The sequence below is a fragment of the Centropristis striata genome, chromosome 8 (genome assembly GCF_030273125.1).
Source record: "Centropristis striata isolate RG_2023a ecotype Rhode Island chromosome 8, C.striata_1.0, whole genome shotgun sequence".
In the NCBI taxonomy this organism is placed as follows: Eukaryota; Metazoa; Chordata; class Actinopteri; order Perciformes; family Serranidae; genus Centropristis; species Centropristis striata.
In genome coordinates, this window is record NC_081524.1 from 36,563,240 (window position 1) to 36,580,389 (window position 17,150).

The 17,150-nt window shown below is 37.4% G+C and overlaps 2 protein-coding genes across 2 annotated transcripts in view; both read left to right on the forward strand.

Annotated features, from left to right (window-relative positions):
- Nucleotides 1–3,129: 3,129 nt before the first annotated feature.
- LOC131976761 (tumor necrosis factor receptor superfamily member 6B-like) lies at nucleotides 3,130–5,776 on the forward strand. Its single transcript, XM_059339914.1, has 5 exons — nucleotides 3,130–3,147; nucleotides 4,216–4,597; nucleotides 4,687–4,863; nucleotides 4,950–5,031; nucleotides 5,161–5,776. The coding sequence occupies exons 1-5, from the start codon at nucleotides 3,130–3,132 to the stop codon at nucleotides 5,375–5,377; spliced, it is 876 nt and encodes a 291-aa protein (XP_059195897.1). The 3' UTR covers nucleotides 5,378–5,776.
- A 1,471-nt stretch (nucleotides 5,777–7,247) lies between these two features.
- LOC131976922 (F-actin-uncapping protein LRRC16A-like) overlaps nucleotides 7,248–17,150 on the forward strand; it is a 113,213-nt gene continuing 103,310 nt past the window's right edge. Inside the window, exons 1-2 of the mRNA XM_059340141.1 lie at nucleotides 7,248–7,633; nucleotides 13,276–13,373. Of these exons, the coding sequence (XP_059196124.1) occupies nucleotides 7,594–7,633; nucleotides 13,276–13,373 (138 nt within the window). The 5' untranslated portion in view covers nucleotides 7,248–7,593. The remainder of the gene's footprint in view (nucleotides 7,634–13,275; nucleotides 13,374–17,150) is intronic.

Consider the following 17,150-nt stretch of genomic DNA (forward strand, 5'->3'; position numbering starts at 1 on the left):
AAAAAATGTGATACTTCCTTCCCCACTGCCTGAATGTGTAATCCTAGTACGCAAATAATGACTAAGGAGAAATGGTAAACTAATGCTACCCCGACCACTTTACCTCACACTGGCAGAAGCACTGTGATTGGCCCGTCTTAACAGGTTGGAAATATGTGTTTAATGCTCAGGTCGAAGCCTTTTTGAGTAAAGGTTTCAGAATTTTCCATCCACATCGTCATGTTCAATATAATTTTCTTTGTGGGTGACGACAGAAGGGGCTCAAATGCCAATTTTATGTCATGGATATGGATGGAAGTCCTGGCAAACCTTGTTGGCCTGATTTACTCTGAATCCTCTTTGAAGGAAACTTAACATCTTGGATCATCAACATCGTCATCTGGCTCTGAAGTATCTTATTCACCATCAAATATTTTCCCATGGGAGTGTCAGTCTGGGCTATTTCAATGGGAATGTGACCTGTGATTGACTTAGCATACATCCTACAATCAGTCATATCTTTAACTATTGACTGATGAACTAAACACTAATGACCTTGAGACTTTGGGCTGATTTTCTTTTATAGGAGAAGGGTTATTTCTTGATCTTTGGGGACAGTATTTGTAATATTTTTATGTAAAATCAAAGTTTTACTTACTAGCTTTTCTGAACATTAAAGCACTTTTACGGCCAACATTAGTAAGATGCTGTTGAAAGCTCCAGAAAGCTAGTTAGTAGGCCTTTGAATGCAACAACACGTCCTCATAACGTCCTCATGGCCAGTTGCCAAAATGACATGTAAGAACGTTCTATTTGACATTGGGAAGCACTTACTGATGGAACTACTTGCTCAGGTTTAGGAAAATTTTGTTTGGATTAAGATAAGTCAACAACTCCTCATACAACAGTCTGTATGATATCTTACGAAAAACTCACATGTAACAGTCTGACGTAAAACTGTCGCAAAGTCACTGATTTAAATATGTGACTGTTCTATTTAACGTTGACAAAAGGTTGCAAAGTTATAAACATGTTAACATCAAAACAGAAACAGAAAAATGGAACTACTTGGTTAGGTTTGGAAAAAAGTTCACATTTAAATTGTCCCGTGGTTACCATAGACTGTATAAAATGGTGGTTACACGTAATTACATATGTGTATGGCACATGGACTCCTAAGTCACTTTATAAGACGTAGTTAAGTACAGAAGCTGAATTACATAAACGTACACTGTAAACTTGTATTTTTTGGCCTAAAACAGTGATTTGAGTTGGTAAAACTTGGAAATATAAATGATTGACATTTAGGGCAATAATGTAAGTTAGCACAACAAATGAAGCCAGTTGTCTGCTCAAAAACAAGTTTGTGAGTTGTTGTTACTTATATCTTTAAGTTGGGGTTCACAACAAGGGACAATAGTTCTGCTAACTCTTATTTCTTTGTTGTGAAATGTGGGAAAGCGGTGAAATTCGGTCATTAGCGAAAGCTAGCGGCTAACTGATGCTAGCGGCTAACTGATGCTAGCGGCTAACTGATGCTAGCTGCTAACTGATGCTAGCGGCGCTGCTTGTTACAGCTACAAGAGTAGCCATTAGCGTATCAATGCTAACTCAAAATTGTGGTCGCAACATTAGCTGACATTTCATAGCGGCGTTACAATCGTGCCAGTTCAGCACATCGCAGAAGTTAGCAGAAGTAAGGATTAAAATTTTATCAAAGTTTGTTGCCTTGAAATTTTGAGTTCACCCAAATTTTCTTTTTTTTTGCAGTGTACATACTGTCTGCAACTTAAAATAAAATTGTTGACTTTTGGTTTCACATGGGACATGAAACTCCTAGAGGACATACTATTGACCCCTCCCTCCACCCTGACCTCCTCCCTCCACAGACTTTGTCACAAAAACTATGAGACATGACCTCCTCCTTTGCTCCCATCATAATTCCTCCGGCTACCAGAGGTTGGCTACAGGTCAGCAACAACTAACGTCTATATTTGTTGGAATTGGGTGCTTGCACAGATGACTTATATAGATTTTTTTCCGGTAAGGACAGTGGGTCTTACACAAAATTGCACATTTTACATACAAGATCACAAACATCAGAAGAAAAAGTTACAAATTGGGCTTCCATTCAACTCTGTTGCCCCACAACGTGTACACAACAGAAGTGTATACTAGCTCTTATTCATCATAAACACACCCTGTAGTCGTATTCTGTGGAAGAAGGGGAAGTTTAGAGACGCGTAGAAACTTGCTTGACTCATTGGAGTATTTTAAAACAAATCTTCTCCCAAGGGTTTATGTAATCATCGTATGTCTTACAATACTTCTCACTCAGTGACTCAGTGGTTAAAAAGAAAACGGTGACATACTACATTGGCACGCTGGCATACCTGAGGCTGTCTCAACAACCAGCTCGTGGAAAATCATTCAAAAAACACGTTTTTAGTTTATCTAAAAAAAATCACCAGATTAGGTTCCATGGAAATATTAAAATGAGGTTCTTGTTAAAGTTGCGTTTCCTTTGCAGTTTTAAAATTTGAAAATCTCTGAGTCATGAGCTCTTAAGTGTGGAATTATAATGATAAATGTCAATTTAATTTAGCTAAATCACTGTAAAGTTAAACTTTTTGTAATGGTGCATTTAATGAGAATATTTTACTTTTTCATTTACTTTACTTCAAATCAATCCAAGATCACAATACAGTATTTGTGGAAATGTTTCAAAAATGACAATAAATAGATAATAATTGTAATATTAAAATATATAAATAAATGACATTGCCACAGACCTCACACCACGGTGTGGATTTCAGGTCTCATATTTTTGGATGACAAATTTGATGAAGTCTGATGTAATTCCAGTAAATGAGAAGCTGATTTCGACAGTGTAGATGTCAATTTCTTCTCATAATCACACGCAATCTCACCTCATCTAATACTTCCTTTACCTTTGTTTTCTTTCCTCTTTGAAATTCAGCATAATATAGGTGGAACTGTTTGACCTTTTTAAAAAAAAAAAAAAAAACTCAGCTTTACAACTCGCTGTCCGCAAAAACCCTATACGCCCACGGTGTCTAGTTCCTTATGAACTCCACCCTATAAAATGACACTGATCCTAACGTCAAACCCTCAAACAAAGGTTTCAACATGCACATCATCAGCATGGTGAGTACTCTGTATGCAGATAATCTGACTTAGATGATAAATATGGCAAAGACATAGACAGCCAGGATGATTGTGATGCTTTAAATGATGAAATTAATATGGAAATTATTCAAATTATCATCAGATGTAGAGGTTTGGACACTATTTTTTTAAGGTTTTGTGTAAAATTCTTAAGCAATCAAACTGTAAATTGACACTGGACATATACCCTATAATCATGTAATTATGTTAAAGAGATGTTTTTGGCTTAATAATGTATATTAATCTTACAACTGATGCCAGCAGAGTTGATGTGTTTTAACATTTAGAGACAAAGCAAGTCAATATTCTAACTCTGAGGAGTGACAGGTTGACTTACAGAGAAACAAGCAAATATCATCTTAAGTGTCAACTGAGGTGCACTGATTGAAAATACTCTGGCTGAATTATTGTATATTTTAAAGACACAAATGCTGCTATAATCATTTACAGTGATTGTATTAAGATCTATATAGGCAATTTCCAATTTAATATAACATCACACACACTTTTCCAATTCAGTAATTTCTCATTTTCATTGCATGGCAGTGATTGAACCAAAGCGGTGAATATAAAGACCACCCAAATATGTATCACATATCTCAACTACCATTCTAACATAATTGTTATTGCTTGTTTGTATTATTATCTGTAATAATACATCTGATAATCTGATAATAAAACATTTACAATTATACAATTTGTTTTCAGACACAATCCAATGTTAATTGTGGTTTAATTTCCATTGTGATATGTTTGGAAGAGATTTTAAAAGATATACACTTTATCTGTCAAAAATAAATCACATTGTCACAATCATTATATGGAAAGAGTAAAAGTAATAGTATTAGTTATTCCACCGTGTATTACTACTGTACCCTTTCAGCAAGCAGGAATTACAGTAGTATTCGTAGTATTGTAGACAATCTCGAGTGTCAGCCTTTTTAAACAGCTGTAGTAAAGTCACGTTTTAGTAGTAATAGTAACAGTGATAGTTGTGTTAAACACAGAGACTGCAGCAGCTAACGGTAGTCCTGCTCCTCTCCTCAGCTCCTCTTACCGGCGCTGCTCTGCGTCCTCCGCGGAGTCTCAGCGGGGGACCCCGTTCCCACCTTTGTGCACCGGGACACGCGCACCGGGGAAACCCTGACCTGTAACAAGTGTCCACCCGGCGAGTACATGTCTGCGTACTGCACCGCCACGACGCCCACACAGTGCGCACCGTGCAGAAACCAGCACTTCACCGAGCTGTGGAACTACCTCCCCAGGTGTCTGTACTGCTACACCTTCTGCAGTGAGAACCAGGAGGTGGAGACGGAGTGCACGGCGACCACCAATAGAGTCTGTCGCTGCAAACAGGGCTTCTACGCTACCGGGGACTTCTGCATGAGACACTCAGAGTGTGGGCCCGGACACGGTGTCAAAACCAACGGTATATATCTGAGAAAAATGATTTGTTTTCCCTTTTTCATATTTTTTTAAAGCATTGTTATGACCCAAGATGTATTGTTCTTTCTGTAGGTACGTTAACAATGAACACTGTTTGTGAAAAGTGTGCCGATGGCTACTTCTCCACCTCATCTTCTGCGGTGGATCAGTGCGTCAAACACCAGGGATGCGCAACCGGACAGATTGCGCTCCTCCCCGGCTCAATTTACCAGGACACAATGTGTGGCTCTTGCGAGGATCTTGCAAATGGTACGAAACATTTTGCTACGACAAATTAAAAAAAATAATAAAAAGTTTGATTTAAAACTCACGAAGTTCAACTTTTTCTTTTTCAGTTGACACACTCAGGGCTTTCTTCCAGGAATTCTTCAGTATGAACAAGTTACGTCCGGGGAGAATGAAGCTATTTCTTACCAGGTGAGTTTAGACTAGTCTTTTTAAAATTATTATTATTATTTACTATTATTTACCCCCTTTTTTTCGACTTCAGCCTCAATTCACTGTATGCTACAGAGACGCTTATAAACTATCATGTCCCTCCAACAGGTACATTCAAAAGGCAGATGACGTCACTCTCCCCGGACAGAGAGGACCTGTCCTGGATCAAATCAGAGCGTGGTTGGCGCAGGCTACAGTGGAGCAGCTGAAATCAATGCCACAGATGCTGACAGATTCCAAGCTCTGCGTCATGAGAGAAAAACTGGAGAAGATAGTCAGTGACATAAAGCAGCAGAGCCCAAGCTGTACCGTACCATTCTTATAATTACATGTAGACTGACACAGTCCATGGTACATACAGTATAGATAACATATACCTCTGACCATTTGAAAACAAGTATTTTAATATATGTGTTCCATTTACATAAGTAAGTTGAGAGTGTAAGCTTTGCATCAAAGACTTGTTGATATTTCAAAGATGTTTGTGAATTTTAAACTCAGATCAGACTATTTATAAGAAAGAAAAAGTGACTGAAAGTAACTGTTCAAACTTAGTGTTAAACACCATTTTGTGGAATTACTCAGGGATGTGATAGATATTATAGAAACTTATGCTTCAAATTGAGCCATAACTAAAATAAATGTTATTATAGAGATGTATGAAATCCTGTAAGTTGTGTGAAAACTTTGTCACGTGCAGCAGCTAAATAAAGAAGTAATAGTGTCATTATCTAAGTTTGCTTGTGCTTTCATCATATTACCACAAGGTGTCGCTGTCGCCTTTCCTTACCTCTTTGGTCATCATCAATTGAAACATTTGAAAATATATTGGCCTACTGACATTTGATGAAACTGTATGAGACACTGAAAAGAGGTATTGAATATATATTCATGTACAAGTCCATATTAACAATTAAAAAATAAACAAGGGAAATGTTAAAGTAACCTGAATGGGGCATTTTAGATTTTTTTTTCAATAAAAACATAAAATAGAGGACAAAATGTAAAAGTTGTACATGTCTGTTTGTTTTATGGATATATTTTAGTAAGACTAAACAAGCTGTTATTATTATTATTATTATTATTATTTATTTTTTTAGGTCTGTTAAAGGAGCTTTTATGCAGTTTATGTCTGTGTGTTTTATGGATATATTTTAGCAAGACTAAACAAGCTGTTATTATTATCATTATTATTATTATTATTATCATTTATTTTTTAGGTATATTAAAGAAGTTTTTATGCAGTTTATGTCTGTGTGTTTTATGGATATATTTTAGTAGGACCAAACAAGCTGTTATTATTATTATCATTATTATTATTATTATTATTATTATTATTCATTTATTTTAGGTATATTAAAGGAGTTTTTATGCAGTTTATGTCTGTGTGTTTTATGGATATATTTTAGTAAGATTAAACAAGCTGTTATTATTATTATCATTATTGTTATTATTATTATTATTTATTTATTTTTTAGGTATATTAAAGGAGGTGTTATGCAGTATATGTCTATGTGTTTTATGGATATATTTTAGTAAGACTAAACAAGCTGTTATTATTATTATTTTTATTTTTATTTATTTTTTACGTCTATTAAAGGAGCTTTTATGCAGTATATATCTGTGTGTTTTATGGATATATTTTAGTAAGACTAAACAATCTGTTGTTATTATTATTATTATTAATAATAATAATAATAATAATAATAATAATAATAATAATAATAATTATCATTATTATTATTATTATTATTATTATTATTATTATTATTATTATATAATCATAATTATAATAATGCCTTATTAGGCTAGTTCCAGTAGACCTGTATTAATATCCTACATTATGGCTATATTATCTACTGGGACTAGTGTTGGTCATGTATTTATGTACATCCCCTCCTGTACTGCAACACAAGCATGAGATTAAGACCCCTTGAGACCTCGTCAAGGACCACTAGAGGTCCCTGGTCCCCATCTTGGGAACCACTATTGTAGTGTCTGCTCATTAATATCAGGCTGACACCACCACCACCGCCACCGCCCCCTCCTGCCACGCCACAACGCCCCGGCATCGCATCGGCTGCCTGGCTGTCGCATCACGGAGCGGGGAGGGGCCCCGGTCCCCGGTTCTCCACTATTGGCTGCTGTGCTGCTGTATTACCGACAGCTTTCCGGTAGGGCCCCGGCCGGAGAGGATGTGTGCGCGCGGCGGTCTTCCCATCTCTCTGAAGCGCTCCATCTGCTGACTCTCACCATGATTTTAAGAAGAGTTTAGCGAGTGTTTGTTCTTTCTCTTTCCCCTGCATTGAACCTTTGAACCCCGTTTGAACCGAGAGGAGATGCACCCAGAGGGACGCGGAGACATTGTCCGGACACCGCGAGAGGAGGAGAGGAGCATGTAACCGGGAGAAAGGCACCACCGGCGGCGGCGGCACCACTTGACACTTCCCTCTCCCGCTCCTTGTTCCCTCATTATCTGAGGCTTCTCGGCGTGTTGACTGAACTCTCCCCGTTGTTTTTGGATTATTATCTTCAGCAAAAATGAGCGAAGAAGTGTCAGAGGTCCCCAAAGAGCTCCTGGGTAAGAGTAGCTCGTTTTGTAGCCATGTGTCCACACTGGAACAATCACTGATCATATTCCTGACTGACAGTGTGCATGTGCTCCTCACTCACTATAACTGATACAATAAAATATATCCCATTCATACAATACAGTCATACTACACAATATAATGCTTTTATCTCTATTAGTGTTGATATTATCCAACCTATGTCCATGTAAAGGGCTAGTTTTATTGTGAAAAATTTATTTTTCTCTTTCCAAGACATACAATGGGGCTACTATAACACATTTATGGTGTAACATAATTTATTTTATACAGGCTGTTTATAATGTCTTATCTATAAATGGTTTAGCTGCAGTAAAGCTTGAAGCAGTGTATACATGGAGAACTGCAGCTGTTGATCAAGGTACTTGTCCTGTTGATGTAATGTGGAATATACAGACTATATTTGGAAGAAAAGCTAAATAGTTTAGATGTGAGTGGCCAGTCTGTCATCCCACATGGGTTATTTTCCACACAGCAACCTCGGTCAACTCTCTCGTGGAGTTTTAACGTAGCCTTTAAGTCTGCCATGTTTCTTGTGATTTATTTGCACTGTTTGTGGACGTTCCTCTTAGAGTCCTGCAGCCTGTTTGGCTCTCGCTCAGACTCTTTGTTTGGCAAAGTAGCTCAGTTTTTGACACCTCTGTGCAATGTTGGACAAGCACAAGCTCTTCCTCTCTCTCTATATCTCCTGTGGACACTCAGAAGCCCACAATGTTCCTTTGGCTTCACTTTTAAGAGACTTGGAGTGCAGAATGTAGATAAGGCTTAAAGGAAAATGCTCGGTCATGCAGTCACTTGGCCAGGCATGCATTTATTCACTGAGTCACAGAATGTTTCAGCCAGTCTAGTTGCTAATTTTAGTGTTGTTTGAACTCTTACAATAGGAAACAAAGTTAGAAGACCAAGTTTCTTTTTTCAAGTTGATGTGTTTACCATCTTCATGTTCACTAACCTGCTAAAAACAAGTACAAATATTTAGATTCCTGCTTAAGTTTCTTATTCCGCTCTGTCTGACAGTGTCACATGCTACATGGTTTGTGTCAGCTTGTTCCAGCTCTTCATTGAAGCTACACATAGTTTATAAAATGTATTCAAACCCAAGACTCAGTATGTTTTATGGCTGCACCTTTCCATCAACTTGAAATATTCTAGATGTCTTGCCTTTCCCTAAAAAAACAGCCAAACATGCTGTATTTCGTATCATTAACATATCAGAACTATAATTTAAAATAACAAACTGCCAGTGTATTTATACAGACAGTCTGTGTCCTATCTTCTTTGTAAAGTGCAAATCTCTATTTCTATCTCTGTACAGACCATTAAGGTAATCATGAGGAGCTCAATAACAATGCTTCCAGTAATAGCATTAGTTCAAAATGTGACTAAATGGGAAATGTTTTTCTGACCAGAGAGCAATATCTTTTCCCAGACTGCAAACATAGATTCTAGTTCTCTAACTAGTTCTCTGGCTGACTAATTTTTCCCACCACTGCAAGCTTAACATAAGGAATTTGGTTTGTCATGCTCACACATCATGTGGTGTTGTCTGGATGACTTTATAACCAACCATTGTTCAAAACGTTCACTGGTGCCGGTGATTCAGCATCATTCAAGATCACTCTTTGCATGCACCATTAAAAAGGAATTTTAGATAGATTTTCTGCAGACTGAGTTGCAGAACATTTTGAGAAACTAACATGGAGCATTGAGGTGGGCAGTAACAAAAACTGACCCCAGAGACTCATCAGAGTTCAACAGGCATCGTGTATGAAGCTGTATCTCAGCAGCTGTTGGTCTCACACTGTGTCAAAACAGCTGATGTGGTGTTGTGCTGTCTGTATGTTAAGGATGCTAACATGCCCTTCACCTGAGACTCTGCATGTGCTCATTAATGCCTGTGAACCTTCTTCTGTGTGAGAGAGATTTGAGAAAAAGAAGAAGGGAGACAGAGCAAAGCACAGCTGACACTGGAGAACAATTTGGTCTTCATCATCTCTGTAATCCTGCTGGTGCATGTCAGTGAACACAACCATGACCACACTGCAAAAAAAGAAAAGTTGGGTGAACTCAAAATTTCAAGGCAACAAACTTCGATAAAATTTTAAGTTGGACAATTAAACTAAATATTTTAAGTTTTGTTTTTGAGTTTTCTCAACTCTGAATTTCTCTGGCACGATTGTAACGCCGCTATGAAATGTCAGCTAATGTTGTGACCACAATTTTGAGTTAGCATTGATACGCTAATGGCTACTCTTGTAGCTGTAACAAGCAGCGCAGCTAGCATCAGTTAGCTGCTAGCATCAGTTAGCCACTAGCATCAGTTAGCCGCTAGCTTTCGCTAATGACCAAATTTCACAACAAAGGAATAAGAGTTAGCAGAACTATTGTCCCACATGTGAACCCCAACTTAAAGATATAAATAACAACAACTCACAAACTTGTATTTGAGCAGACAACTGGCTTCCTTTGTTGTGCTAACTTACATTATTGCCCTAAATGTCAGTAATTTATATTTCCAAGTTTTACCAAATTAAATCACTGTTTTAGGCCAAAAAATACAAGTTGGCTTTTTTGCAGTGCAGATGTTACCTGACATTAAATGCAAGAACATAGATTGTTTTTTCTTTAAATTTCATCCTCATTTATTAGCATACACAGAGAAATGTTAATAACAAATAAACATTTTTCCTGGTTTATACTTACTGAATGATCTGAAGCCATGAGCACCTCTTGAGTGAAAGATTACCTGTGACATCATCAGCACACCAATCTGCATTGGCATTGGGTCAATAAATGGGAGATTGACTTTATTGGCTTGTAAACTGTTGTTTGAGGTTTTTTACACGGCCATAAGGTCCCCCATATCCCCACCTTCCACACGAGTCCCTGCTGAAATTCACCCAAGTGTGCAAGTGCACATGCCTTAACTGCCTTATAAGAACCACCGTGCAGCTGGCTAATAAAATGTCCAGTCCTGTCACAGTTTTAATGAATTTGTAGAAAAATGATATACGAGTCTGTCAGGATCTTTTTTTGTAGGGACCAAAAACTGCCCCAGGCTCATTAAAACATAAGAGATTTCATTTTGTGTAGAAACCCACTAGACACTGTATATCTGTGACTTACTGACTCTCTGTAGTTATAGTTTTAGAAAATGCTGCAGTACGAAATGCTGCACATCCTCCATTGAATTTATTTAGAAAGGATGGCAGATGAACCACTTTCCCTAATTATTAGTTTCACTTTGATCTGATGATGGTTTGTGGAAGCCTGTAGGCGAGGACACATGCATGCCAGCACAGATGTACACACACACACAAACACACACACACACACACACACACACACACACACACAGAATCCCTCTCTGTCTTAGACACATGTGCACAGACTCTATCAGCGGCTGTGTGGTGGGTGAGTGAGAAGCGTGGAGAGGCGGCTGACCCAGATATGCTCTCAAAAACAGTTCCCTGGCAGTGGAGGCTTCCACTGGATGTGAACAATCAATCTAAACACACTCAGCAAATCGCTCAGTGTGTATTTTTGTGTTTCAGTGTACTGGGTTGACATTTATACTAGGGGTGGGTGATATGGCCCTAAAAGAATATCACAATATTTCAGGCCATTTTTGCAATAACGATATTCTTGACGATATTAGGAAATACTTAACAAGATCTGTCTGTATAAATAAATAAAAATCTAACATGTAGTTTGAAGTGCAAATCTCAACAGTTGCCAAATACAAAAAATGTACTCTTGATTCTTGAGTATGAGCAAATAATAAAAAAAACCATTTAGGGCTTCCGGGGGCAAATTTTAATGACATTTTGTAAAGGAGAATAAAGGTTCTTGTATGTTTTATTTAAGGCATCTTATTTTGACAGTCTTCTTGTAAGTTCTGTGGTGGATTCTGTTAACACACTGTGCTCTTATTTTGAAAGCTGCATGTGTTTAGCGAGAGGGAGTAAGTAGCTTTTTGTGATTAAAACAACTTTAACCACTGCATCAAGAAGTAGGAATGTTGCCAATATCATGATATGCATTTCTTTAAACATGAAAAAAAAATACCGATATTATCGTGAACGATACAATATGGCACACCCCTAATTTATACATCAACAAAAACATTTCTGTACATTAGCTCAGTTTAACACGAAATACTACTAAAACTTATTACCGTCAGCCTCAGTGTGTTTTTTCGTGTGTAGTGCTAAGTAGCAAATGCACAGTAAGTATAAGTATAGCCTGCTTAAAAGAAGTGGATGTAGCTACAGTGATGTCACCAACTGGTTTGTGATCAACTGTTTTGAAGCCTTAAGTTTGGCATTTTGGCCGTCACCATCTTGGTTTTTGGAGCCAGAAGTGACCATATTTAGACCAGATGGTGGATCTAAGTTAGCAGGTAGCGCTAACTCACTATCTTGGTTGGCAAGGTGCAGAAATGAACACTCCTGACTCCTTGGAATCTCTTTTAGTTCAACTTAGTGCTGAACATGACATTTAAAGGCGTCCAAAATAGAACAATTAACTTTCATGAACTGAAAACATAGTGTGTGAAAAGGTCAAAAATACAAATATAGCCTTGTCATCTATTTTACTCCAAAGTGGATCATAATTTACTAAATTACCACAATGCTGTATTTAAAAAAAGACTTGAAACTTTCAGTTGAGACCATACACTTTTTATGGGCAGCTGTGGCTCAGATGGTAGAGCAATTGCTGGTGGATTGAAGTATCCTGCAAGTGAATCGTGTCTTAACCCTCGTACAAATTAATGGAAAGCCAAATGCGGTCTGACTGCACCATTAGTCTTGTTGCTTGATAAATGTCCTGAATGATAAATCGATTCATCATTGTTGCGTAATTCATTTTCTGTTGATATTACTTATCATTTCAGCAATAGGTACATATGTATGTAAGGGCAGTTTGTTCAGTTTATTATTGTGTTTGTGTGTATTTGATGTCAGAATTACAAGTGATGGTTTCAGAGGAGCGATTCATGATGTTAATGAAAACTAAAAGAAAGATAATCTCAACCGTGATGTGTCAAAATTGAACTTGATGCATTTTTTTTTATCAATGCTCTTTTCTAATCAGTTTGTTATGGAGAATTATTCTGCTGTAGAAGTCAAAATGTTGAAATTCTGACTGAAGTTGATCTTTTGATTCAGATTTGGTCTTGGTTCCCATGTGGCATGTCAAAAGCCTGTTCATGTTGTTGTGAAAATGTATTATTGTGCTCATGTGCTGAGGTTTTTTTCATGCTTTTTTCCTCCTTTCCTCTCCTCACGTGTGCTGTATTTCTCTCTCTTCTCCCTGTCGTCCTGTCCTGTTCACCTTTGTCATATTGATTGTTTGTGTGTGTTGTATACGTTTGGATAGGATGATGGCCAAATTTCGTTGTAATGGTACTTGTTACTTGATCAATGACAATAAAGGGAATACTGAACTTGTTAAGACTTTGTGAGAAAGAGCCTACAAAGTAAAGAGATCCTTTTTGTAATGCATGAAAAACCACTTGGCAGCTTTTTTCCCTCTTCTAATTCAATGCACAGATATGCAAAACCTTCCAGGGTTGAGTCTGAATCCTCCTTATTTCTCCTCCTCTGTGTAGAGAGTGTGAGGGATGCAGTGGGGAGGAAGGTGAAGCTGTCGCTGAGGAGGAGAGTCAAACTGGAGATCAAAGGAGACAAGACGGAGAACAGAGTCTTGGTGAGTCAACTCCTGCTGCTTTCAAGCTACTTCTTCATTAAAGGGAGCTTTGTCTGTCTTCTTATCCCACATTTTTCTGCTCTTGAAATGTACAGATTTCATTTAAGAACATCAAATCCTCCCTTTTTTTCATCTCTCTTGTCTTCAGCCCTTAAAAGACATTCATTATTTCAGCCGTCACAGTCAGCATCACTTCACTTCATTGTCACTCTGTCTTTTTCAACTTCAGTTATATGATTTTGGGTTTTTTTTAAATGCAAATCGTTTTGAGAAACAGTACTGACATCACCCTGAACATTTCCTTTCTCATTCAGTCTGACAACTGGGCATCATAGTAATGTTGTAATGGGGAAATTCCAAAACTGCATTCAAAAAGCATCATTATCTTTCACTTTAAGATGCAGAGAGGTTTCTTCCAGCTCTTAAATCCTTTTCATTTATAAGAAGGTTTTTATAAATGATTGCCAGTATGTATCTGGGTCGTGCAACCTTCTCTGCGGAGTATGTGTGCCAAAGTTTTGCAAATTGCAGAAGAAAGTGTTGGATGAGATCTGAATTACTAATGATTTGGACTCAAATGGAAATGGGCCATGGATTCAGTACATTACACTTGGGTGCACTTTTAGCCTTGTTTTTTTGTTTTGTTTTTAAATGTCGGCAGATTTGCACCATTAAAAGTATGCCGAATTTGCTTTGAGCTGTTCTTGAATACAGTGTACCCATCGGTGTACAGACAACTATTCACTGGATTACTTTACTATTGTAGAAAACTTTAACATGTGGTGAATCTTAGGCAAGTTTTGGAGTTATGAGGAGTATCTTTGCTGTGCTATCTGAATGCATTTTGCAGCAGACATTAGAGATAATAACACCTTGGAATGTGTGTGCTATGTTTGCATGCTCAAAATTTGACAGTTTTGACTCCAAGAAGGAGTATAATTTTGCGTCAATCAGGCACTAAGGGATTTAAAGTACCTTAATTCAGCTATTTTCAACCTTGGGGTCGGGACCCCAATTGGGTTCGTGAGATGGTTTCTGGGGGTCGCCAAATCATTTTGGAAGTCAGCTCTGTCTCCACTGTGTTAAAGTGTTCATGTGTTCATGTGTTTTAGTCTTTTTGGTCAATTCATGTCTTTTTTTTTTTGTCATTTTGTGTGTTATTTGGTCATTTTGTGTCTTTTTTCTTGTGTCTTTTTTTGATCATTTTGTGTCTTTTTTTCGGTCATTTTGTGGTCAATTTGTGTCTTTTTTGGGTCATTTTGTGTCTTTTTTTTTATCATTTTGTGGTCAATTTGTGCCTTTTTTGGTCATTTTGTGTCTTTTTTTTAGTCATTTTTTGTTTTTTTGGTAATTTTGTTTCTTTTTTGGGTCATTTTGTGTCTTTTTTTGGCCATTTTGTGTCTTTTTTGGTCATTTTGTGTCTTTTTTGGTCATTTTGTGGTCAATTTGTGTCTTTTTTTGGTCATTTTGTTTCTTTTTTGGGTGATCTGAACTGTGCGTGTGAGATTCTGTTCAGTGAGCGGGGGTCGCGGACAATATGCATGTTAAATTGGGGGTCGCGACTCAAAAAGGTTGAGAACTACTGCCTTAATTGACTGTATGGGCTGTGTGCCAGTGCCGTTACTGCCTACTGTGCTCATCAGTGAACAGCACTACAATAATTAACTTCCTGTTGTTTTCGGATCAACAGCAGAATCTGCCTCATGTCTTTACCTGAAGGCTGTCTTCAGCCTCAATGGAAAGTCATGTTAGAACAAGAGACAACAGCTACATATAAACACATTGGTCCAATACTTAATTAATAAGTAATTCATTCATTAATTCAGCTCTCAGTGTGTCCATTGGCCAGGTGAACGTAGCAGCTCTGACCATTAACTGCTGGCCACGAAGCCGTAAATCCACTGAATGCTAAATAATTCATACCTGGTAGATCATTAAAAATGCATATTGGCTCTTTCTGAGCTTAAACTGGATAAAAAGCTGAAGATAGTTAGGCAGAATAGTACCCTCAGTAAATCACTATCAGAGCAGGGTCCATAAAGTTTGATGGTGGAATCAGAAAGCTTTCAGTTGCTGTAAATGATCTGTGCAACGTTTAATATGCGTGGTGCTGGGTGGAAATAGCAGAGCCTTTTAGTCAAACAACACTCAGAGGGATGAGAAGCTTTTAGTTATACAGTCCTGTGTGGAATAGACAAAGAAATTAGTTTGAGGAGAAACTTTTTAAAAAGCTTTATGAATAGTCTTGCACAGCCAAGTTGAATGCTTTAGGATTTGATACTGTGTAAGAATCAGCCAGTCGCCTGAGCATGACAACACTTACATGGTTATCATTTTTTAACTTTAATACACTGCAAAAAAAGAAAAGTTGGGTGAACTCAAAATTTCAAGGCAACAAACTTCGATAAAATTTTAAGTTGGACAATTAAACTAAATATTTTAAGTTTTGTTTTTGAGTTTGCTCAACCCTGAATTCAGATTTTTGTCAACTCAACTGTAAGTTGCTTTACATTGTAATAACTTTTAATCCTTACTTCTGCTAACTTCTGCAATGTGCTGAATGGGCATGATTGTAACGCCGCTATGAAATGTCAGCTAATGTTGCGACCACAATTTTGAGTTAGCATTGATACGCTAATGGCTACTCTTGTAGCTGTAACAAGCAGCGCTGCTAGCGTCAGTTAGCCGCTAGCATCAGTTAGCCACTAGCATCAGTTAGCCGCTAGCATCAGTTAGCCGCTAGCATCAGTTAGCCGCTAGCTTTCGCTAATGACTGAATTTCGCCGCTTTCCTGCATTTCACAACAAAGAAATAAGAGTTAGCAGAACTATTGTCCCTTGTTGTGAACCCCAACTTAAAGATATAAGTAACAACAACTCACAAACTTGTTTTTGAGCAGACAACTGGCTTCCTTTGTTGTGCTAACTTACATTATTGCCCTAAATGTCAATAATTTATATTTCCAAGTTAAACCAACTTAAATCACTGTTTTAGGCCAAAAAATACAAGTTGGCTTTTTTGCAGTGTACTCAGACATTTGTAGTAACTGCTGCAAATTAAATGCATTGTCATCTGGGGACATGAGCAGAGAGAGGTGAGAGACAGAAATGATGAGTGTCACCTTCACATCTCTTGTACTTGCTAAATGATCGGGGAACACACGGAGGTGGGAAGCAGCAAGAGACAGCAAGAACATTACACTTGTCAGTGAATATGAGGCATTTTATCATTATTACTGCTGGAATCGGGAGCCATTCATTTCATATTAGATAGGAATATGGAGATCTACTGCAACTTTCATTAAAAGCTCTGTGAGGTTTTTTTTAATTGTGAAATATCAACTTACAATTTCTGCCTTATTCTAATTTACTCCAACATAATGGAACACAATTTTTGAATTTAAAGGAAAATTCAAGTATTTAAATTTCAAGTCTTTACCAATTCTTAACTTACCCGTTGTTTTAGATATTTTGTGAATGCAGCAAAATAACCCACAGTGGAAGCAGAGTGAGCCTCCTAAAGCTTTCCAGTTAAACTTGACTTTTCCATACATTTTTCCAAACTATAGTCTAAATCCAATCTAAAGTAAATAGACAGCAGCCCACTTGTATTGGTTTTGTAGTTAACTGTATGTAACTCTGGGCAACTTGCCAGGTAGGGGTGTGCCATATCGTATCGTTCACGATAATATAAATATATAATATATATAATATTTTAAAAAATGCGTATCATGATATTGGCAACATTCCTACTTCTTGATGTAGTGGCATAGGTTAA

What these genes read in the sequence shown, in the direction of transcription:
- LOC131976761 (XM_059339914.1), top strand. An exon ending in ACACGGTGTCAAAACCAACG is followed by an intron (nt 4,598 to 4,686) that starts GTATATATCTGA and finishes TTCTTTCTGTAG; the next exon opens with GTACGTTAACAATGAACACT. An exon ending in ATGAAGCTATTTCTTACCAG is followed by an intron (nt 5,032 to 5,160) that starts GTGAGTTTAGAC and finishes TCCCTCCAACAG; the next exon opens with GTACATTCAAAAGGCAGATG.